Here is a 24,522-nt window from a genome sequence, read left to right as displayed (position 1 = left end):
AACTACATCAACCTTAGCTGTCGTTCTTGCCCTTCTTCGTTGATCAAACATTACCACTCACTCTCCATGCAATTTAATCGACTTACTTCCCTTCCCTTCTTCGTTAATGACAGTTGCAAACACAAATGCTGAGAAGAAATAACACCACTGTCATAAAGCCTCAACTGTGCCACACAAAAAATCCCTGAACAACTTCACAGCTTTCTTGAATCTAAACAGTAAATCCCCCCTGCATATTCCATCCACTTGAGGCTGTTGTTAGACTAAAAATCATGACGAGTTCATTATTTACATGATACCTTATGATCCTTTTTTATATCCAATATGGTCTGAGATAAGGAGGAGATCCTTAAAAATTAAGAATTTAATTCCTTCATAAATATCTGATTGTGATTGGAAAGAAAGGTTTCAGAATGCCGAAAGATAAACCGAGGTGGTTTTGTTTTGTTTGTGCATCCTTAACTTATAGCAAAAACATCATCATTACACAGCAACTAAAGTCATACAATGATAACCATTTAAGTGGTGGCCAAGTAATAAGAGCTTGGGATCAAGGAGTTTATTTTCTCTGTAGTCTCAGGTTCAAAATTTAATTCCTTCATAAATATCTGATTGTGATTGGAAAGAAAGGTTTCAGAATGCCGAAAGATAAACCGAGGTGGTTTTGTTTTGTTTGTGCATCCTTAACTTATAGCAAAAATATCATCATTACACAGCAACTAAAGTCGTACAATGATTGAATCTTGACCCGCCAAGCCGCCTCAGTTTTTTTTTTTTTAAATAAATAAATTAGGTGCCTAAGATTAGGATGTACCGTTATAATGCTCGTATGAGAAAATCAACTTCCCAAACAGCTCAGAAGATATCCAACTTGACTCGCCAAACCGACAGGGTTTGATAAGAAAAACAAAAACAAATTCCTCAATAAATGCTAGATCACTTTCCTCACGGTCATAGAAGCAACAACACAGTTTGATACACAGAGGCTTGAATGAGATGACTGGTTCCAATAAATCATCAAGAAAGATGTCAAAAACCAATCCTTCAAAACCAAATCTATAAGCATCTCCAAGACCAATTGTATTACACCATTTAAAGAATCAATTCCCTATCTATGAAAATCAACTATTAAACACATCTGGTGTATCTTCCATATCCTTCTAGCTAGGGAAGATGGGACCAAAAGAATCACAACATTGCAACATGCTGTTTCAATGTTGGTTTGAGAACCGTTCGGCATTCTTCGACATTATATTATAGACAACCATCAATCACTTCTCAGGATCCTCAGTGACTTTGATGTGCTGGGACTTGGCGGTTTAGAGATCTTTCGCTTGCACAGAAAATGTGTCAGTATTAACATTTGTGGCTACGTATGAAAGTCGTGTGACACTCAGTTAACAAAGTTCAGTGTCTGGTTTGGTTTGAAATAAGTTGATTTGGATCAACCCAACATCTGTCCTCCTTTATTGCAGCTTCCCATCTCTCGTGGAAGATATTCATTTCAACAGATGACTGTGTCCTAACCTGCACAAGAACCGTGCTTGCTTAGCAAAATGGTTGTAGGCGAGGAAAGTAGATCGTGAGCATAGACATTGAGAAGGAGAAACATAAGGTTACAAGATCTATAGTTGGTTAAAAAGGAGAAAAAAGAAGCATACTTCTGGTCTTTTATCAACTTCCTTGGACTTTGATAGCAGTGCCTGCAATATAAAAAACATGAACAGTCACTATTCATGGCAAAGAATTATGGGGGACAACAGCAAGTTCAGACAACTCTGTTAAGCTACGGTGTTTTCAGAATAATACTCAAAAGAAAAATTAACTCAGGCATCAAAATTTAACAGCATGAATGAGTTCATAGGACAACATAAGCGAGAATCCTGGTATGTTCAACATCAGTGCAGCAGATTATCCAACATGTTGAATTAATGATTGTTTTGATATTTTATACATGTAAACATGAAATGTTAAATAAATGTTATGATGTCTAATTCATGTACCACACACACACACACACGCATATATTTTCCCAGCATTAAAATAGCAAAGCATGACACCAGACGAGGCTTTGACCCATATGAGGTCTAACTAATGCAGGAGGTCAGTGGCACACCAGTAAAATTGGACAGCATAAGAGTTAGTAACACTAGACCAGCCTTTGCTAATGAGTTCAAGAACAAAGTGAAGAGCAGGAAAGAATAAGCAGTTATCGCAATCCATTCCTACAATTATTCTATCATAAGGAACATGAGAAATACTTACCTCACTTCCATTGAAAACGCCAAGGGTTGAAAGACCCAGATGAACTATGTACTCAGCATCAACCACGCCGACATTTTTTGTCCAATCACCCTAAAATAGTCAAAATGTCACTACCATAGCCAAGCAGAGTTTTTATTTTTTCCTGTTGAGAAGCAGCAAAGCCAAGAGAATCACAAATTGAATAGGAATTAAAGAGTTACTTGTGCGCAATAACCGAGTTTTCTATCGAGACCCCATGCGTGGATTAAGTCATTCTGCAAAGGTGAAAAGGCAAATTAGAGGTAACGAAGCAGCTAAGCACTAGCTGACCTGTCAAGCACAAAAGTAATCCATTCAATCTAATTAGCAAGATAAGCTCTTCTTACTGTGACAAAGTGGTCAAGTTTTCAATTTATTGTAGGATGTTAACTACGAAGTTCAAAATTTGGTCAAGTGCCATGACGCAATCTCTGGAAAAGATTTGATCATTCAAAGATTCAATACCTGGATCATGAACCACGTGCATTGCCAAGCTGCCTTTGAGAAGACAGGTGCCATCATTTCCACCCAACTGCATAGAAAGCGAGTATTTTCACCACATAAGCACAGCGTATTTCTAGCAGTTTGATAAGAAAAAAATATTTTTTTTCAACAGAAAGGTTACTCTTCTGCAAACTACAGAGTCGATCAACATTTTAGATTTACCCTGTGCATGGAGGTGAAGTGCTGTTGCCATAACACTTTGTGTTGCCTCTGAACTTCAATATTTTCCTGTGGAAAAAATCAGCCTAAAACAGTTGAGCTAGAATTTTTTTCTATACTATGGCAATCATGCAGTACAACCATAACCACAACACGTTACACGGATTTTTTCTATGATCCTAAGGTCCCCTATCCCCCCTTAGTTGATAATAATCCCTTTGGATTCATGGAGCACACAGAACACAAAAGTAACACCATCACAATGTCAAGAAAATAGTCTTTGTTGCTGAAAGCACAAAGGAATTCAGAGAATCAGAATCGTTAGCTTTCCATGATCAAGCTGGCTCGACAGATTACAATGATTCCCTAAACCCTACTGCACCGTGGAATACTTTTCAAAATTGGCATGTTCCTAAACATTGACCCGTTATTTTGAATTCTCATAGACTGAGTAGCATTAGAAGATTGAATGACTGCACCTTTCATAGACATTCCTAACATTTAAAACAATCTCATCAGGAAAAATAACAGCACAGACAGATGAGTGAAGTTTAAGGATGAAGAAGAAGAATATGAAAAAACACTTCACATCTTAAAGTCTCCTTCATTAGCACAAACCCACAGTATGGGACTGCTGGATAACCTTGAAAAGTAGGTAACTGAAACACAACTGGATAAGTTCAAGAAAATTTTGTGTTTGATTCAACCAGCAATAATTTGGATTCTTAGTAATTTCAACACCAAGTGTGCTTGAAACTCTTGGATATTAACAATCAAAGCTCTTTGCAAACAAAGACGCCAAGTAGAATTTGAATAAAATGTTAATATCCAAGCAAACTCCTTTCTATGCTCTTCACCTGCTCATAAAAAATTGATGGTAACCAATAGCAATACAATGATGATCAGCTTAAACATTTAAATCATCCCAGAAAGGAATTTATGCTAGTTTCCAAAAACCTGTGCACAATGGAGTTCCTTATACGAGCAGTAATTTGATGATGAACAATAGACTTAGAAGGATCAAGTGCTGGCTGCGATACTTCTAGTCCCTCATCCTTGACAATTGACAGATATCTGCAAGAAATTCAACGCATTCGATAATGTTCATGACATCACACTCCATAAAACCACTTGTAGTCCAATTCAAAAAGAAAAGGAAGAAAATAGAAGGACACCCACTTAACCACTTGGTATTTAAGATGTTTAACTTGTTTGGCCTAAGTAGCAAGGGCATTCAGTAGTACAAAGACACCTACTTCCATTACTAGAAGAAAATAAGAAGAGTGACAGGAAAATTGCATCTAGCAGGGTTTTCACTGTTTTTAAGAATTTCACTAGATGTGAATATTTTACTTGTTTTTAAAAGGCGGGCACCAAGACCATTAAAGATGGTCATCGAAGTTGTAGTTATAAACAGTAGGATACTGTTATTAGGAAACAAAATTGAGACACGGTACCATTTCATTTATAAGCATGCTTACCTTCTAGGATTGAAATTCTCAACTCCAAGGTCTTCATCCCAAAGAAATATATAATTGTATTCAGCAACTATATCTGGATGCAGGAAACGCTTGGCAAACCACCTGTGCAATCAAAGTAATTGTTCATCTAAGGATGGATGTTATGAGATGGCATGGACCATGCATAAATAAACACATGCCCATCAATATGAACCAATGCATGGAAGCAAATACTCAATCCTGGGATGCATGTAAGCAGATATGTGCCAGTCTGTGTGCACATGACCAATTCCATTTGTGTTTCGAGGCAACAGCAACTTGGGATGAATCAAGCTCACCATTTTGTTTGATTGACTGCAGAAACATGGATGGCACTGTTGCTCCATGATAAATCCCTCCATTCATCCACAACACCATCATAATGAAAAAGCATCACAACAAAATCACTTAAAGGGAACTGCAGGAGAAAGATAAATATTTGCACAAATGAGCACAAAAAATTTATGAAGCCAATAATATATCAAGATTGAAAGTCACCTTTTCAACAATTTGGTTCACTATTGCCTTTTGCTTTATCCCAACTGCAATTGCTAACAAGCTCATTGAAGGTAGTGGATTGTCCTGGGAAAAAATAAAGCCACATTTGATAAGGACAAAAGATAAGATTTTCCACCAGGGATACAAGAAACCATATGTGAACGTTGATCGTCTAGTTCTGGCTACTAGAAGAAAATACTCATTTCAATTTTAGATCTCAACACACTTTTCAAGTTAGTCAAAGACTACTTTTCCAAGTCAGTTTAACGAGAACTATATTCTCACATTTGGATGCCCTATTTACTCAAGTTCATGTTCCAGATCTAGTCTGGAAGATCAGACCGACCATAAAAACAAAACATAATCAACTAAGTTTTGAGCAAGTAAACACTGTGCATGTTGATTGTTCTTGCAGTGTCCTAATAAAACTTGGAGTGGTTCATGATATCATATCCCTGGCCTATGATGCAATGCAAGATCTTCAATGTCCACCAAATCACACTTCTCATGTAGAGGAACTATACCCACGACCCTTTAGAGTAATGCAATTCAAAATAGAATGAGCTAGAAAACAATGATATAAATGTCGAGCAGAACATAAAGACTAACTCATGAATATGAGGTTCCTTGCACCCACTAACAAATCTAATGAACCTAAAGATGGGTTTCCTTGCATCCATTAACCAATCTGATGAACATGAGGTTCCTTCTGACATATATGGAGCATCTGAATGGAATTCACTTACATCTTTCAAAGAAGAACCCCATAAAGGCCGCATTTTATAGTTAGATTTTTTGGTCACTATTCCTTGAGGCAATGTCTCACTTCCAGATGGCCTGCAATGATCCTAAGCAGAAAAATGATAGAAATCAGAAAGAAATCAAAGTCACTGGTGAGCCGCTTTATAGTGTCTTTTCATTTTAAACTTTTCTAAAAGAGACAAACCTTGCATATGTCAGATGTCTGCATCGCGTCAATCACTCCCCATGCAGTTAGTCTCTGCATGGATAGAAAATCATCTTGTAGGTAAGTTTTTAAATCATCTAAAAATTTGAAGTCACGTTTGAAACAAACTAAGGCCAGACTATATAAAATTTCAATCACTTGGATCTTTATGTCTAGAACAGCTTGATTAGTCTACAACTAGAGCAGACACAATTTTAGTCTACAACAGGCACATGCAAGCTACCGTAACTCCATTTTAAGGTTGCAGTTCAAGCCTAGATTTCCCAATTCAAAACTCACATATCCCAGGTGCTTTCAATTTACATAGAGGCAATAGTTCTAAGCCTCTTGCCAGTAACTTTCATACTAAAAAAAAAAAGAAAAAAAAACTACACAAGAATTGATAAGATACCAGAAAATACCCCTTGATTTTAATTTCTAGTGTTTCAGTTCTTTCAAGTGTTTCTAACTTCATTAAGTAATTTTATCTCTTCATTTATAGGACATTCTGTCGTATGACAATTGACTGTTTTAACCAAAAGTACTCAATTTCAGCTTCTAATGAGAATCGATTGATTCAGTACTAAGTGACACACTATTTGGGACAAAACAATGGTAAAAACTCGGAAGAAATGGTACCTTAAATTTTCAAAACAAAGCTAACATAAAAATCTTTCATCTATTTGTAAATAAACCTCATTCAAGATCTTCCCTAGAATATTAAAATCCTCTTAAAAGAACATACACGATCATGTCATGATTAAAAAAAATTGCAAATCTAGAGATTAAACAAGGCCTATGATATTGTTTTATGCAAAAGTAAATTTTAACAAAACAACACCATCATAACATACACTTACTTCTTTGTATTGCTTCCCAAAAAATGCAGAACCAACAAAGTAAACACTACATATCAAAGAAAGTGCAATTAAGAGACCACAGAGGTATGATCCCCTCTTGGGATCCGAAGGTGCAGAAGCCTGAAAAGATAATGGAACATGGAAACATGAAAAGTTATAATCTCATTCTGTTTCATAGAAGCACGGCTGTAAGTGGCTATGCATAGGACAAAAGGTGCATTAAACCGAGTTTGTGTTGATGAAAAAGAAGTCTTATAATCATAAGCATTCTTCAAGATAGATTTGATGTAACAGCGTTGTATTTTTTTGGAGGATAGTCCATCAGCACAAACTCAAAATTCACTGGGTCTGCTTTAATATAATGATGCAAGACCATTAAAAATCACATTGAGGTTTGGTGACCTCCATATCTTAGTATTTGGTCATGGCCAGGAAAAAAAAGCAAAAGAAAAAAAAAAGTCTCCTTAACACCCAGAAAATCAAGAACTTAAGAAAGCAGTCATCAAGTCACCAACTCCCAAAAATGAAAATATAATTCACATGCAGAAAAATCAAAATCAAATGAAAATATATTTTTTTTCAAAATTATTTGATATTGTCCCGTAACAATCATAGAACATGTTTAGAGAATTGAACACGTTACTCTTTGAACAAGTTTTGTACCATGTCCAGTCACTCAAATAAACGTCTCAATTCAAGCACCAAGGCAAATTACAAACAATGAACCCCTTTTCTTTTCTTTCTTATATAATAGACAAAAACCTCTTTGGTCAAATCTAAAGTGAAGAAAACCAAAAAAGATTATTTCTTGCATAAGCAATAGAAATTCTAACTTGAAATATCTTCCACTCAACCCTCTGATATAAAAGAAAGAGAGAAAAGTAACCCTGTAAGAAGTTCCACTTTCACTTCACAAATAACAAACCTGTAAGACCAAAAATTTTCAATTTTCTCCGCATCTCCTCCTTTTTCTCAACAAGCAAACAGAAGGTCAAAGAAAACATGTCCTAATTTTCCAAACAAGATGTCATCCATTTCCTATCCCTCTTTAATTATAATAAAATAAAATAAGAACCAAAATTGGCTGCAAACCCATTGAGTAACGTCAGTGTCCAAATATAAAAGTCAATATAATCAATACTAAGTGACACTACTTGTCACGGAACAATCGATTGAAACATACTGAGGTTCAGGTGACCTCAGAAATCTTTCATGCTATTTTTCCAGGGCCAAAAAAGAAAAAGAAAAAAGATGAGAAAAGAAAAGAAAAGGTAGCCTTAATACCCAACCAATCAACAATTAACGGAACCAGAAAGCTATCATCAAGCCATAGACTACCGAAATACGAAAATATTAGCAAAGGAATGCAGTGTTAGAAAAATAAAAATCATATCTTGAACTGATATCAAGTAAAATGGTCAGCTAGTGAAGCATATCACGGACAACTTCTTCTTGTCAACCAAGAACTTCAATAAAAGAGTAGAAAACGACTGTTCTAAAGCTCGAAATCCATAGTCTGGTTTCTAAACTTTAAGCCCATAATCTAAGAATTGCAAGTATCATCAATGTGATTATTCCATCAACTAGAAAACTGAATAGCTAGAGACCAAGTCTTTTTGTCAAAATTTGAAATTGGCATACAATTCAGTTACGATACAAAGTTTAGACAACTGAGCATATAAACATTTTAAAGTTCTTCATGAGATTACAATTCCTATGGGATAACAGTTCGAATCCAACCATCCCCCGCCCACGAAAGGAAGAAAACTAAAGGGACAGAGAGAATTGCAAGCAAAACCTCTTCAATTACAGCTACAAGAAAAGGTCTTTGTTTTATTACCACTTGGCCGTTAAAAAATTTGAACTTGGAAGTTCAATTTGGATTTACATAGACAATAAAAATTTGAGGCTTTTTCCAAGGGATCTTGTAATTAAAAAAAAAAAAACCCATGAGAATACAAGAATTTCAAACTTTCTCAGCAACCAAACACAGAAGGGACAAAAAGTCGTACTTTCCCAGCTATCCCTTTCTAATTAAGATAAAGTAAAACAAAAGCAACCATCATCAACTATGAAAACACCAACACACACACGTAGAGAGAGAGAGCGAGAGAGTTACAACTAGTCAAGTTGAACCAGTTCCCAGAATTTAAACAAAAAGAAAGGGAAGAAATCATCCGAAACCCACCAAACTCTGCCTGTTTGCATGAGGGATAGAAAGAGCTTACACAACTAAGAGTCTTCATTTTAATGGAACAAAAGAGCAGCAGCAGGAGAGACCCCGAAAGATGGAAAAAAGGAGACCCTTTTCTGATTTATTTTATAAACTAAAAAGAAAAAAGAAAAAGAAGCCCTGTGTAGTTGGATAAAGCAAAGAATATCTCTCTCAAAGACAGGAGAGAAAGTTGACGAGGGAAAGTAATGCTAAAGGGGCAACTACAGCTATAACTAAACCCCATCAAACACACACCCACTTTGTCAAACTCCCCTTCACAACCGCCACCGTGTCTGAGAAGCCTAAAGCAGCCTCCCTTTCAAGAGGAGACGAGAGAGAGATAGGATTCCATCCAATGACCAACGAATAAAGTTTGGATTTTTGTGTTCGTGTTTATAGTATAATAGAGATTGTGGGGCTATTTTTAGTGCCTAAAAACACACACATGCAAGAGAGAATGTAGGGGGGAGTGGTGGGGAAGCGTGCGTTATTGGAGTTTAATGTTAAGGATAGTTTCGATTTAGTCCTTTAATTTTGAATTTATTCTCAATGTGGTCCTTGGTGTTTTTCAAGTGCCAAAACACAAGCATGCAAGATAGAGTGAGGGGAGTGCTGGGGAAGCGTGCGTTTTTTAATGTAAATCTACTTTAAGGGTAGTTTCAATTTAGTCCTTCAATCTTGAATTTAGTCTTGATGTGGTCCTTGGTGATTTTCTTAAGTGCCAAAATACAATCAAGCAAAGAGAGAATGCAAGGGGGGTGGTGGGTGTGCTTTATGGTAGTGGAAATCCATTTTTAAGTATAGTTTTGATTTAGTCCTTTAGTTTAAATTTAGTATCGATATGGTCCTCCAATTATTCATTTTTTAACTCAATCCCTAAAGCGCAATATAATTTTTTATTGGGTGTTCTTTCTTAAAATCTTGCTTCTTATTTCTTGTTCTCAAAAACCAACGTGTTAAAAGGAATTGATTATGGGATTCAATTGAAGAGTGTCTGCTACTTTGGAGACTCAGTTAAGATAATTGATGAGAATCGGTAGATGGTTAGCTTAGGTTAGCCCATTGAGGCATGCATGTGATGGGCTAGTTTAAGTCTTTGAATATTCTAGCTTGGCTAATTTTTTTGAACATATAAATAAAATTCATGGTAATAAATTATAATTAGTTGCATTTTATAATTTGATTTTATTAATTAATATGAGACATTATTTGTTTTTAGTTTTGGCTTGGATGGCTAGGAAATGTAATCTTGTAGAGCGTTTGGAAATGCAGATCAACTCATATTTTTAAAAAATTATAATTTTTTTTATTAATTTTTTATGTTTTGATAAACCGAACTTAAAAATAATTTAAAAATACATTTTAATACATTTCAGTTAAAAAATAACTATAACTATAATTTCAAACATACTTTTAATATAAATATTTATATGTTGATTTAAAACATGGTCTAAAAAGGACAAATAAAGTTTGGAATCATGAAATAGATATTTACCATACTTTTTAAACAATATGATTATTTTAGTTCTTAGAAGAAAGTCCAAGAACATGATTTATAGGCTTTTAGAATTTTCTTTTTGTATATAATTTTTTATTTGAAAATTATGATTTCTAAAAAAAAGTTAGATGAATTTTTTTTATCTGAAAGCTAAGATTTTGTGGGGGTGATTTTGATTTTTTACTAATTACAATCACATTATTTGAAACGTATGATAAATTTATATTCCATGATTTTCAACTTTTTTTTTCCTCTTTTGATTATTTGAATCTCCTTTTAAGTTAAGATTTGATTACCCATATTAAACCTATATTTTGCTGATTATCACACTAAAACCAAGAACATGGTTGATGAAGCTAAGCTATAATTTATAGAATAACACCATTTAATAGCTTAAGTACTGTAAATATTTCCTAACACAAAACTAATACAATCGTACAAAACTAAATTAACACCGAAAAAATGTTGATAATGAGTAATTTATTAATACATGAAAATTAATACTCAAGCACTTAATAGTATATAATATTTTAAAGGGATTGTTGTTAAAAAGTTTTCAATTTTTTATGTTTAATTATGCGTCAAATATTAATAAAATCAGTTAAGATTAGGCCATTTTCCAAATCATTTTAAAGGCATACCATTTACATCAATCTGATATATTTTAAAATTTTAATAAAATATTATGGATCTTATTAGTCATAAGATATACACACACTTCATGCTAATTACCAAAATCTCACAGTAAAAAAAGAAAATTATATTAAAAAAATAGTAATTTTTTTTATACATTTAAAACTCCAAAACAAAGTTAATTTTTTTTTATACATTTAAAACTCCAAAACAAAGTTTTCCTACTCAAAAAACCTAAATGCATAGCTCATTTTGGATTTTTTTTTGTATGAAAAATACAATTTTTCCCAACTGCAGACCAATTCTCAACATGGTCCTCAAATTATTGGTTTTAGCAATTCTAAAAAAATAAATAAAAAAGGCCTATGTAGAGGGATAAAGCAAAGAATATCTCAATGAAAGAAAGTTGATGAGAGAAGTAATGCTAAACAAAAGGCAAAACGACAACCGCCAAAAACAAACGACTCTCCCTTCATTCCATGCCTTACAAATTGAAAATCAATAAAATGTCCTAATCGATCTAAAAGCAAGATTTATTACCTTTAATGTGAAGTAATCAAGAAGAAAAGCTTGATTTCTTCTCCCTCAAATTCACCAATTCTTCTCTTTCTCTCGAGCTTTAATTTCCATCAAATTATATAAATAACATTCCTAGATCATCCAAACACTCATTTTCATCCTTTAATCTAATTATTTTCATGTGATTTATAAAAACATTAGGAAAAAATTAGCCAAGTGAGCTATTTATTTTAATTCCTAAGTCCCCATAATTACTACTACAATATTACTATAATTTTTTTTATCTTAAAAACTAAGTAATGATAAATTAAACTAGGAAAAAACACAAATAAGCATTGTAAGTCTTCTAAGTGCACATAAATTGATTAATTAAGGTATTTTTCTTTCAATGAGATATCTCAACCTGTTTTTTAATAATTAATTATATCTAAAAGTTTTAGTAATTAAAATTCTAATTTTAATTATTTATCATTAACCTAGTTATTTATTTAGGGATTTACAATCTAAGTTATAAGTTTAGTTAGTTAAACTTGATTAATTCGTGTTTTTAAGTTTTCTTCAATTGATATATTTATATTTTTTAATTTAGTTCTTTAATATTAAATTAATTAAAAATTAAATTTTATAATTTATTTTAATTTTCTTTCTATAAAGTTATTATAATCACATTACTCGAATTATATATTAATTCGAGTTGTTTATTTTATCGTCTCTCTTTTTAATAGAATTTTCTTTTTAATTTTATGCTTTAATATTGGTTTAATTGAGAATTGAGTTTTATATTTGATTTTAATTTGTTTTTTATAAAGTTATCCTGATTTTACGATCTGAGCTGTAAATATGATAGGTTAACTTAAATTAATTCAGATTTATCTAATATGTTTTTGTTTTAATATTTTTTTTAAAACACATTATCTTAAATTTTTTAAATCAAATTACGATTTTATTATTTTCAAGTTATTTTTAAATTTATCAAATTAATTGGGTTATGTTTAATTAAATTTCATACAATTTAAATTTTTTTTACTAGAAAAGATATTAATAAAATTTATATATTTTTTTATAGTAAAAAATTAATTTGATTTGCGAGTAAAATTACTTTTTTTTTCCCCTCTCATGAACATATTTGTGTAAATCTGGAGTTAAAAAGGACGAGGGGCTGCGAAGGAAGGTAATTGGTCATACACGTAACCGAACCCTTCACTTGGACAGACAGGTAACTGCTTGGAAACAGAGAAGGCGTAGGATAAGAAATGTGCGCACGATATATAAAAGTGTCCTCATCACCTCCCTGCGCATATTAGGGCTGGTCACTCGCCAAAAACGTTTTCCAGAATTGTAGTTTCAAGCCACAATTGATTGGTACCCTCCTTCTCCTCCTTAATTTTCTTATGTGATTTTTGAAATGAAACACGAAACCCCTATTTGTTTTAGTGTTGTTGATAATGGGTAGTGTTAAAGTTCGAGAATCTATTGCTAATATGATTGGATTTTGTTGTATTGTATTGTGCTGCACATGTCTGTATTGCATTTTTCTTGTAGTGCAGAAGGGAGATTGAAAGCTGGAATGGAATGATGGAGTGATTTGGTGAATTGGGTAGTTGATATATTTGATTCATATGGGCTAAAAGTTGTGTAACATAGGGAGTGAAAAGGAGAAAAATGGAGATGGAACCTTTCAATGCATTCATTTTCTAGGTTGGAACATCTTGAAATTAGTGTTTTTTGTTAGGTGATGTGGAAAAATGGGAATCATTTTGTTTGCATGTGGAGTAAATAATTCTTGTACTTGAGATGGCTGTGATGCTGAGGAAAGGAGAAAGAGAAAATGGCTGAAATCTCTTAGCTTGGAAATAGGCATCCAGTGTTGAGCACTGTGGAAGATTGGGAATTTATAGTGAATATGAGTGGATCTTCTTCCCTAGCTATGACCTTGTCAAGTTTACAAGTTGCACCATATTCTATTTTCATCATTGGATGGGATAAAACATTTTCTTGCTTTTCAATGCTTGAAAGGGGCAGGTTTACTTGTCCAGTTCTTACATCATTTTTATGGATGCCCCAGAATTTAGTTGTAGAACATGAGAATATTGTAATTTTAGTTTTCATCAGTTGGCCTTTGTGCATGCAGCCTTGTGTTGGCACGTGTATGTTGTTGCTTTCTATACTGTAGTGTTTATTTGCACATCAGAATTGAATTGGTTGTTTATATCTTTGGCATATTGGATGCAGGGCCTTAAGCTGATCTTTCATAGGTTAATGAGAAAATATGATGTCTGAAGAGGCTGGCCAAATGTTGGTTGTTTATGATGATCCATCGGACCAGCGATCTTTGTCGTTGGATGATACAAGCAGCACAGAGGAATCGCCTGATGAAACCAGACTATCACTAGAAACACCTAATGATGCAATTCCATATATTGGACAAAGATTTTCTACTCATGATGAAGGTTATGAATTTTATAGTGAATTTGCAAAAAGATGTGGATTCTCAATCCGTCATCACCGCACAGAAGGCAAAGATGGGGTTGGAAAAGGGCTAACAAGACGTTATTTTGTCTGCCACCGTGCTGGAAACACCCCTGTCAAAACCTCAAACGAAAATAAACCTCAAAGGAATAGAAAATCATCTCGATGTGGGTGTCAAGCATACATGAGGATTAGCAAGGTCACAGAGTTAGGAGCACCAGAATGGCGTGTCACAGGTTTTGATAATCACCATAATCATGAACTTCTAGAACCGAATCAAGTTCGGTTCCTTCCTGCATATCGGACCATATCAGATACGGACAAGAGCAGAATCCTCATGTTTGCCAAAACAGGAATTTCAGTGCAGCAAATGATGAGACTCATGGAGCTTGAAAAATGTGTAGAGCCAGGATATTTGCCCTTCACTGAAAAGGATGTGAGGAACTTGCTTCAATCATTTCGAAAACTGGACCCAGAGGATGAGAGCGTGGACTTATTAAGAATGTGCAGAAATATAAAGGAGAAGGACCCCAACTTTAAATTTGAATACACACTCGATTCTGACAACAGGTTAGAGAACATTGCCTGGTCATATGCGTCATCAGTCCAATCATATGAGATCTTTGGTGATGCAGTGGTATTTGATACAACACATCGCTTAACTGCATTTGACTTGCCTCTCGGCATATGGGTGGGAATGAACAACTATGGTATGCCTTGCTTCTTCGGATGTGTAATTTCACGAGAGGAAAATTTGAGGTCGCTGTCATGGGCATTAAAGGTAATAGAGTAAAAATAATCTCTCTTGTCGATTAATTACCCATATCACCTTGTATTGCTCATGTAGTGCCTTTAAGTTTACTTGGACCTGTCCATTAATTGCCCCTCTCCTTTTCATATTCACGGTTGCAAAAAGAATGGGGAGGCAGAGGCATATATATAGATTCTAAATAGCAATACTAGTTGGATGTTTGGCAAGGGATAGTTGATGAGGCATTTGAAATAACTGGCCAATGAGGTTATTGTAGCGTTCACAAATACAGATTGGGCACATAAATTAAGGTTCTATTTTCTTACCCTTTTGACTCATTTTTGAATGTTGGGGGTACGCCAGACATTCACCAACACATGCTCGTCAGATTTTCCAGTAAATTCAGTTGAGCTTCTTGATATGTGTCATTTGCCAACTAGTCTGGTCTCTGCAATTATATCTTCCCTGAATGATATAACTATGGCTTCACTATTGTCAATTATTTGTGGTCACACACACACACAATCACAGGCACACGTTTTCTTTCTCAAAGAGCTTTTATTGGTCCCAAATTGACATTTTTTGTTTCTGTAATCTTTATGTCAAAAGGCATTCTTAGGATTCATGAATGGAAAGGCCCCACAAACAATATTAACTGACCAGAATATGTGCCTGAAAGACGCAATAGCTAAGGAGATGCCTTCAACGAAACATGCACTTTGCATATGGATGATTGTGGCGAAGTTTCCATCCTGGTTTAATGCTGTTTTGGGGGAACGCTATAATGAGTGGAAAGCAGAGTTCTATCGACTCTATAATTTGGAGTCAATTGAGGACTTTGAACTGGGTTGGAGGGACATGGTCAATATTTTTGGGCTGCATACAAACAGGCACGTTGCCAACTTGCATGCCTTACGCAATCTTTGGGCTCTTCCATACTTGAGAAGCCATTTCTTTGCGGGAATGACTGCAGCTGGTCATTCAAAATCAATTAACGCTTTCATCCAAAGGTTTCTGAGTGCTCAAACTCGGCTTGCACACTTTGTGGAACAGGTATGTTACAAGTTACATGCCTGATTCAATATGCTATGTTTTGGCCCTTGGACTGCTCTTACTTGAGGCAGAATACACATGTGGCATCTAATATCTTCACACATCACATTTAATTTATATTTTTTGCTATATCAGGACATGAGGAATGATTTTTACCTATAGACGTCCTAAAAAGCAAACTATTGTTATAATTACAAAAGGGCTCCTTTATCTTTCTAAAGAGTTTTTGTGGAACAATCCAGTGCTGTGATTTGATCTATCTATCATTTATCCAAGTAGATGACATGCCCAATTCTATGACAGGTTTTTTTAACTGTTGGAATCAGCCATCTTGTCAATTTGTTTTGCTTGAGATGTCATGCGAGGGTGACGTTTGTCCATGTAAAAATAGTTTCCTTGAGAGAGAAAGGATATTTTTTTTTTTTGCTGATGTTGAAAAGAAACATGCAGCTTACTGAAGCAATGATCAAAAGGGATATTCAAGTTTATTTCCCCTAGTTTGTTTAGATTTCCAATTTTAACACAGTATCATGATCATTTCTTACACTCGATAAATCAATGAAATCATACAGTTAGTCCAGCTGGGTTGGGCTGGTCTTCCATCTTAGAAATTCGAAACTTATAATCTTCATAATCATGTGCTATTGAAGTTGTTTGACTTGTGAATGTACACTTATTTGGATATTTATCTTTCTTGCCAAAAATGATGGTTTCTATATGTACTTAGAATTTCCCTTGGATTTCCTGTTGGTTTAGAAACTCCACTTTGTGATTCCAGTTATTGTTTATGATACATTGAAACTTTCTGCCACTATAACCATTGGTGTAGCGGAAATCCCACTATAGTTTTTGTGGAAAAACTTTTCTATGTTCTTGACTCATCTCTGCACAAGCAGGTAGCTGTAGCTGTAGATTTTAAAGATCAAGCGGCTGAACAGCAAACAATGCAGCAGAATCTGCAAAACATAAGTTTAAAAACTGGGGCACCTATGGAATCCCATGCAGCCACAGTCCTTACTCCTTATGCCTTCTCGAAGCTCCAAGAACAACTTGTTTTGGCTGCCCACTACGCATCATTCCAGATGGAGGATGGTTTTCATGTGAGACACCACACCAAAGATGAGGGAGGCCGGAAAGTATATTGGGTTCCTAGGGAAGGAATTATTAGTTGCAGCTGCAATCAGTTTGAGTTCTCTGGAATCCTTTGTCGACATGCCCTTCGAGTTCTTTCCACAGGAAACTGTTTTCAGATCCCAGAAAGGTACCTTCCTTTGCGTTGGCGTCGGATTAACACATCTAGTGCAAAGCTTCTTCACAGTTCCAATGATCATGGTGAAAGAATTCAGTTATTGCAGAGCATGGTATCAAGTCTCATAACTGAATCTGCCAAGTCAAAGGAGAGACTGGATATTGCAACCGAGCAAGTTTCTATTCTTTTATCTCGCATCAGAGATCAACCAGTTCCATCACAAGGTATACGAGATTTTACCTCCATTCACAGAAAACTTTAGCCCTACCTCGTATACTCAGCAGTGACTGAATTCTTGTGGATAGCGGAGGGAAGCACACCTCTTTATTAAAGAAAGCAAGTTTGCTGAATCTGTAAATGGATGCTCTTGCTTGTGGTTTGAAATTCTGCATGGAAATCCGTTTACTCTCGATTCATGCAAATAAGGACTGCACATGGTTTTGTATTTCCCTGACAGCCTTCTGCTTGGCTTTCGTTGGGGGGCAGAAGTTTCATGAGGGTTCTGTAATGTTCAAATATATATAGAAAAAAAAATAGATATTGATGTATGATCGTGTTCTTGTTTAAAGCAGATTCATGTTCTTTTCACAAGGGAAATTCTTCCAACCAGATAAAATAACTCCTAAATGCAAGTGAGCAATTGATTATCATTAATCTCTTATTTCAACAACAAGGCTGTGCAATTATGCTTGGTTCAGGTTACAAGGAGTTTACAACTTGGTAGTGGTGTTTGAGATTTGTGATGTAGATAATTTTTAAAATATTTTTTTAAAAAAAAATATATTTAAATTGATTTTTTAATTTTTAATATCAGCATACTAAAATTATAAGATTATAAAAAATATTAATTTAATATGTTTAAAAAAAAAACACCTTTTTAAATATATAAAATCAGAAACAAAAGCTTTTCCAAACACTTCTATCATCACATACACCTGTGTTTGATAATGGTGTTCAGCTGGAATGATGAAAATAGAAATATGAAATAAATTTATTTTTAAAATCATTTTAGACTAATTTTTCCTGTTTTAAAATACAAATATTATGTTCTCTATTTTACCATTTTAAAATGAGATTAAGATGAGTTTTTTATCATTTTAAAATAAAAAAATATATCCATTTTGAGATAGTAACTAAATGATGATTTGTGGTATGATTTTTACAAATTGATAATTAGATACTTAAAATTTGAATGTTAAGGTATTGTTTATCCTTCCATCCAAAGGTTAATATTCCGTTAATTTCATCCGTCCATGTCTTCTATTGGATCTACTTTTAGAAAATTAAAAAAAAAAATCTAAAAGTCAAAATACAAAAATAATTAAGTTTTAATGTTAATTTTAAATTTATTTGAGCTGGATAATTGATTTAAATTTTTATTAATATATACTATCTATCTATTTTATTTTATTTTAAAAGGACAAGAAAATTCAAAATTATTACTTTTTCTTTCCTGGTAATTTCTTATTTATTTATGATTTCTATTTTTATTTTATTCTAATAAAATAAAAAATGGCTAAAATAATTAAGCTATTAATTTTTATTTTATAACTAGCTATAAATGCAATTAGATTTTTAAACTATAGGGATTAAGTTATAATTCACTCTCTAAGCTATAACGACTGGCTCTTCTGTCCCTGGAGTTTCATTTTGCCGCTGTTCTGGCCCAGTTTCCCAACCAGAGGAGGAGGAAGAAGCTATCACCCTTGCAGCTGCAGATCACCTGAAAACGGTGCGTTTCTTACCAAACCATCAACTTTAGAGACTGTTAATCTATCATGGGTTCATCTTGATCTGGGTTTTCTTTCATTTATTGACGGATTTTCTCTTTCTTTGTAACTGTATATATATATTTTTTTTCCTGGTGATGGGGTTAGTCTTGCTGGATACGGAGTCCATGTTTTGAAGATTTCTTTTGATGGGATTTTTCTTGAATTCAATCATTTATAGACCATTTGTAATCAATTTTCTAATGTAATTAAATTCAATTATAATGTTTAAAAATGATTCCAAACACGGGATTTCATTAAACTTCCGAATTGAATTCAATAAAGAGGGTTCAAAAGATATTTCTTTTTTAAGGTTAAGCAGATACTAGTTTATTAATCATGTTAAAGCATGTCTTGTGGGATTAGGGTTTGAAGCTTCATCCGATAAAGGAGAGGATGGAGTGTAAGTGGGACTTTTAACTGTTTATCACTTGGGATGAATGCTGTGCTGTTTTCTTTTCCTTCCCTCTCAAAGACTGGCGCTTTAATCCTCATGAAATTTTAAAATGCTCAAGCTGTCAATGGTTACAGCTTAGGAGAGAAAGACATAAGGAGATAAAATCAGGCGAAAGGGAATTAAAACAATATATCTTTTCTCTCCTCGTTGTATCTCTCTGACTCTCTCCTATGCGGTAAATATTGGTAGTTACCATATAATTTTCCTTCAATCCTCTTTGCTTCACACCTGAGAATATCTGAACTGAACCCTAGCCAAGGAACTGGAATGGCACCTCTAATTAAAGTCAGTAATCCTTGTCATTGTTTTGGTTTCTTAGTTGGTTTCGTTTGGTCTCTGCAATTTGTGCATTGCGGTGGTGGTCTGTTATGTCTCCTGTTGTTAGTTGAAGTTCTTTTGTTCTTGGTTACTTGTCTGTTCTTGGATTCCTCTGTTTTTTTAATCACCTTGTCTGCTTTGAGTTTTCTTTCTCCTTGGTTGCTTGCCATCTGCTCCCAAGGTGTTTAATGAGTTTTCATTGGCTTATAAAGAATGATAATAAATAAATAAAATTAATTCCAATGTAAAAGTGCATGTAGCAAGGATTTTATGAATTTCACAATCTGTTCACCAACATTCACGTCCCCTATTTAACTTTTTTTTCCCTTCAATTTCCATGTCTGCGTGAGACTAAAAAATGGCTTTTATGTGTTTTGCAGGTGAAAGTGCTTGAATTATTTGCAGGAAAATGCATCCTCCTTTGACATTACATAGGCACCCGATGTGTGCTGAAGTGAGTTTGCTTTCTTTCATATGTTATGATATATCCCCTGAACTAGTTTTAGTTGATGTGAATTGGAATTCCTTATTTCTCTAGTGTAGATGAACAGCTGTTAAACAGCTATCTCCCTCTTTCCATTGAAGTAGGGAGGGCGTCTCTTGCACATATCCTTGAATGGAATTTTTTTTTCCCATGTGTTTGTCGATGTGTGGTGGAGTGGAGATCAGTTGGGAAATGATTGCGTCTCTCCACCATAGTAACATGCATCATCTTTTGATGCTTCTAGTTGCAACTTGCTTGTGGTAGATGGAAGGCCACCATAAGGATAGAGCAGAATGCTAACGAGGACTTGTACAACAAAACTTAAAACTAGTCGGTATCTATGGCTAGTAAAGAAAAAAGAGGGTGGGTGTAAGATTGTAGCCATAATATGTTAAGAATAAGGTGACCATTTCTGAAATTTTCAATGCAGATGTTTGGGAAGAGAAATCAGTATAACATCATGTCTATGGTGTGCTATTTTCTGGAATGAACTTGTGATCTTAACTTTTTGCTGAACCAGGTGACAAAAATATTTTGCAGATTATTGAGCAGTTTCAAAAGTGTCATTTGGACCATCCTATTGCTAAGTTCTTTGGTGAATGCACAGAACTCAAAATAAAACTTGATCGCTGTTTTCGGGAGGAAGTGAGTTAGCATTATGTTTGTCCTTTTTTTCCTGGCTAAAATACCATTTTGATCTGGCAGTAAATCCTTAAGCTTTTTTCTCAGAAAGCCGTAAAGCGTAAGGCGAATTTTGAACAAAGCAAGAAACTTAAGGAAAGGCTTCAAGCATTAAGGAAGGAAGCTGCTGAGGGAAGTCCTGAGAAGAGCAACTTTGTGTAAGCGTAATTATTAACTGGAAGATGAAATTTTGTCCGCTGGCTGCAACATGAATATAATGCATAAAGTGATTTAGTGTATGACTGGACACATGCATTGAACAATACATATATCACTGCAAGATGGTGAAAGAATTCAGATGATCCATGGTGTATTGTGGGCAATATAATGTCATATTTCTTCATTCAGCCTGGCACTTTCAAGAATGATTTGTGTTCACAAGATGACAATTTGCGATTTCAGGTTGTTACTCTACATTCTTATTTTATGTGCTGTGGTCCCATCGCATATCCCCATGAACAAAATCCAGTTACTAGATGTAAATTTCATGTCCGGGTTTTATGCTGTGCCATGAACCAGTAAAATTCATGTCCCTAATCAATCAAAGGCAGAAAGGATGTTTTCTGGTTTCCTACTCTTGAAAATTTCAGCTTATCAGACAAAACTGATCTGATATGATACCACAGATGACACTGCCTGCCTCTGCCTGGTCAAAAGCATCATCACAAAGATCATGCATGCAGGCTGCTGTTAGTTTTGTTCACAAGATGGCCTTTCTATATCCTGGACCTGATTATACATTATTATGCCCTGATAAGGAAGGGAGAGCCCAGAATGAAATACAAGAAACCAAGGCCGAAAGTGCAACCGAGTCTTCCAACCTGCCTTCAATCTCTCCAAGCTAGTTTCATCCAAAACTGCAATAATTTCAATCCAAACTAGCTAGACGTTATGTGTTATTTGCCAACTAGTCTGGTCCCCCCGCAGTTATACCTTCCCTGAATGATGTAATTGTGGCTTCACTGCTGTCAATGATCCTTGGCCACACACACACAGTCAGAGACACCCATGTTCTTTCTCAAAGAGCTTTTAATGGTCCCAAATTGAATTTTCTTGTTTTTGTTATCGTTATGTCAAAGTCATTCTTAGGATTCATGAATGGAAAGGCCCCACAAACAATAGTATGTCTCTGAAAGGAGAAATTGCTAAGGAGATGCCTGCAATGAAACGTGCACTTTGTGCATGGATGATTGTGGCAGAGTTTCCATCCTGGTTTAATGCTGATAATGATTGGAAAGCAGAGCTCTGTCGACTCTATAATTTGGAGTCAACTGAGGACTTTGAACTGGGTTGGAGGGGAAATGGTCAATAAATTTGAACTGGCATGGAAGGGAGAGCCAAGAAAGAAATACAAGAAACCAAGGCCAAAAGTGCGAGTGGGTCTGCCAAAGAACATCTGTCAATATTTTGATGTTCGGATTGGAAGGGAAGAAAATGAAGTCATTGTTGTTTTAGGAAGCAGAGGCGATTCGTTTTGCTCGGCTCTGAGATTTCTTAACAGCAATTGGGTGCAGAAACCTGTCAGCACTCACCTCCAAGAGAAAACCTGGAGAATAGCATCAATTAGAAAAAAAAAAAACAAAAAAGAAGCTTCTTCCAGGCTCTAATTCGCGTTACAAACCTTGTGATGCAGGGGAAGCACAATCAAGGACAGCAGCAAGCTAAAATAGGGTTAACACACAAACTACTCTAAAATCTTATTTTATTTCGAAATATTAATATGATAAAGTTTGTCTCTCTATAAGGTTTATAAGTCTTTATACAAGTAAAAAACTGACCTCAACAAGGTATGCAGAATTAGAATCCTGAAACATAAAAAAACAAATAGGTAAAAATAATAAAATCTGGAATAATCAAGGAAAAATAACAGATCATCTCTTTTCTCAAACTCACAAGGATCTCTCCCTCGAGACAGCTGGTAGAAGAAGCCAACATCCGCACCAGGAAGCTCATCAAGAGCCAAACTCATAGAATCCACAACTCCATCAAGATAGGAATCCCTGGAGTACCCTGTCAACTCTCCCTCTCCCTCTCTGAAACTCAGGAGAAGCCTTGTATGCTTCCACTGCCCGAGCAGCTCTCTCTTCAGCCTCGTGTGACCACAAGCTTAGTCAGCTCAAGCTCTCAAGCGGTAAACCTCAGAGGACCTCTCCTGCACGGCATGACGAACTTGGTGTTTCCCTTCTGACTCTCGTTCAATCCCAGAAACAATCCCTGCACGACTCTCCTCCATCTCCTGAATTCTCTTCCGAGCAATCTCAGCTCTATTGGTAGCTTCAAAATAAAACCCAACCGCCTGTAAGAATCCTATGCTCTTATTTCAGACATGAAAAACAAAATACTAAGATAAAGAGGAAGAAGTCCAAGAACTCGTGGAAGAATATCAAACCTTGTGAATCTTTCCCAGAAATATCCAGTTACGATCATCTCCGCTCGCAGAAGCAGAGATTTCAATAACCTCTCTCTCCTATACAACGAAAAATCTGGTGAAAACCTGTATGGCAATAATGTTTCTCTTTCTCATGCTCTCTTTCCCTTTGTCACCTTCATGTTGAGTTTTACATTGTGGAGAATCATACATCGGCTAGGAATAAGGAACTTGAGTTGCTTATATACAACTAACTAGAAGACAGGAGGGTGTTCGGTATTGTTGTAGATAATATGATTGTGGTTTGGAAAAAGTTGTTTTATAAAATATATATTTGATTTAAAGTGAGGTTAAATAAAAAATAATTTAATATGTTTGGTTAAAAAAGTATTTTTTAAATTGAGATTATAAAAAAATTAAAAAATATATATATATTAAAATTGATGGTTTTTAATTTAAATATTGTAAATTTAACTACTATTAGTATGTAATGAAATAAATAATACTTATATGAAATATTTTTTATTGTTTCATTGGTTTTTTAAGTGCGTAAAAATATAAGATAAAATATTATCTAGAACAAAATTGAGATTACAATTAAATTTTATAAATGCTACGTTATCTGCAATTAAATTTTATAAATGCTACGTCATTAAGCGATTTGCTTCTAATTTTTCAAATAAAACACAATTAAAAATGAAAATAATTTTTTTTTGAAATATATCAGATTTTTAAAAATAAAAATAAAAATAAATTTTTTTTGAAATATATCAGTTTTTCAATGCATTTAGTTAGTTTTGAAATTCAATTATAGTATTTGATTTAAATTCAATTCATAAATAAGTTGAATTAGCATGTTTAAAAAATATAAAATTCAATTCATTTTATTTTTTATATTATTTTTATTATCTTTATTTTATTTTTTCAAAGGTATTGAAAAAAAAGGCTAGATAGTTTTTTTTAAAAAAAATTAATATTTTATTTTTATTTTATGATATTTCTAGAGAATAAATTTACTTTTATTAAAATTTTTAAATTAAATTTTATTTCAAAGGATAAATGCCGTGTAACTTTTTCTATTGTCAACCACGTGTTATGATCTCCTACCATTTTATCCTTTTGGCTCCATCCAAGCAGGTTTGACTTTTGACAAATTAAGTATTTTTGTGAAAAAGAGTAACAGCAGTTTGTGAAAAGTAGCTCTCAGCTGCTTTCCGCAAATTTGCAGTTTGTGTGGATCCCATATCAATAGTAAAATGCGTTTTATCATAACTAAATATTTATTTTGTGCAGTTTGTTTTAAAAGTGG

General features: G+C 34.3%; 3 protein-coding genes and 1 long non-coding RNA gene across 7 annotated transcripts; 2 read left to right on the top strand and 2 right to left on the bottom strand.

Annotated features, from left to right (window-relative positions):
- Window positions 1-921: 921 nt before the first annotated feature.
- On the bottom strand, window positions 922-9,408 carry LOC105128424 (uncharacterized). 2 transcript variants are annotated; one of them, XM_011030084.1, is made up of 14 exons: window positions 8,978-9,408; window positions 6,750-6,869; window positions 5,890-5,943; window positions 5,690-5,791; window positions 4,944-5,027; window positions 4,745-4,863; window positions 4,428-4,529; window positions 3,904-4,020; window positions 2,950-3,015; window positions 2,749-2,815; window positions 2,466-2,519; window positions 2,266-2,355; window positions 1,662-1,703; window positions 922-1,527 (listed from the first exon to the last, which is right to left on the bottom strand). In XM_011030084.1, the coding sequence occupies exons 1-14, from the start codon at window positions 8,993-8,995 to the stop codon at window positions 1,408-1,410; spliced, it is 1,155 nt and encodes a 384-aa protein (XP_011028386.1). In that variant the 5' UTR covers window positions 8,996-9,408; the 3' UTR covers window positions 922-1,407. The 2 variants fall into 2 exon arrangements, with proteins under 2 accessions (XP_011028386.1, XP_011028387.1); XM_011030085.1 differs by lacking the exon at window positions 6,750-6,869 and having other exon boundaries at window positions 8,978-9,407.
- A 3,383-nt stretch (window positions 9,409-12,791) lies between these two features.
- On the top strand, window positions 12,792-17,727 carry FRS11 (FAR1-related sequence 11). 2 transcript variants are annotated; one of them, XM_011030081.1, is made up of 4 exons: window positions 12,792-12,976; window positions 13,847-14,864; window positions 15,444-15,887; window positions 16,784-17,727. In XM_011030081.1, the coding sequence occupies exons 2-4, from the start codon at window positions 13,884-13,886 to the stop codon at window positions 17,396-17,398; spliced, it is 2,040 nt and encodes a 679-aa protein (XP_011028383.1). In that variant the 5' UTR covers window positions 12,792-12,976; window positions 13,847-13,883; the 3' UTR covers window positions 17,399-17,727. The 2 variants fall into 2 exon arrangements, with proteins under 2 accessions (XP_011028383.1, XP_011028384.1); XM_011030082.1 differs by lacking the exon at window positions 12,792-12,976 and adding an exon at window positions 12,993-13,761.
- Window positions 17,728-18,748: 1,021 nt separating this feature from the next.
- On the top strand, window positions 18,749-21,192 carry LOC105128422 (Cytochrome c oxidase biogenesis protein Cmc1-like protein). Its single transcript, XM_011030083.1, has 4 exons — window positions 18,749-18,868; window positions 20,061-20,134; window positions 20,705-20,809; window positions 20,894-21,192. The coding sequence occupies exons 2-4, from the start codon at window positions 20,090-20,092 to the stop codon at window positions 21,005-21,007; spliced, it is 264 nt and encodes an 87-aa protein (XP_011028385.1). The 5' UTR covers window positions 18,749-18,868; window positions 20,061-20,089; the 3' UTR covers window positions 21,008-21,192.
- A 157-nt stretch (window positions 21,193-21,349) lies between these two features.
- Window positions 21,350-23,376, bottom strand: LOC105128423 (uncharacterized). Of its 2 annotated transcripts, XR_842859.1 has the most exons (4): window positions 23,235-23,376; window positions 22,739-23,141; window positions 22,624-22,650; window positions 21,350-22,391 (listed from the first exon to the last, which is right to left on the bottom strand). It is a non-coding gene; the product is annotated as an uncharacterized LOC105128423 (long non-coding RNA). The 2 variants fall into 2 exon arrangements; XR_842858.1 differs by having other exon boundaries at window positions 21,350-22,650.
- Window positions 23,377-24,522: the final 1,146 nt, after the last annotated feature.

Source organism: Populus euphratica, unplaced genomic scaffold (assembly GCF_000495115.2).
Source record: "Populus euphratica unplaced genomic scaffold, PopEup_1.0 scaffold14.1, whole genome shotgun sequence".
Lineage (NCBI taxonomy): Eukaryota > Viridiplantae > Streptophyta > Magnoliopsida > Malpighiales > Salicaceae > Populus > Populus euphratica.
Note: the sequence above shows the minus strand (reverse complement) of the source record. Positions and strands in the feature narration are given on the sequence as shown.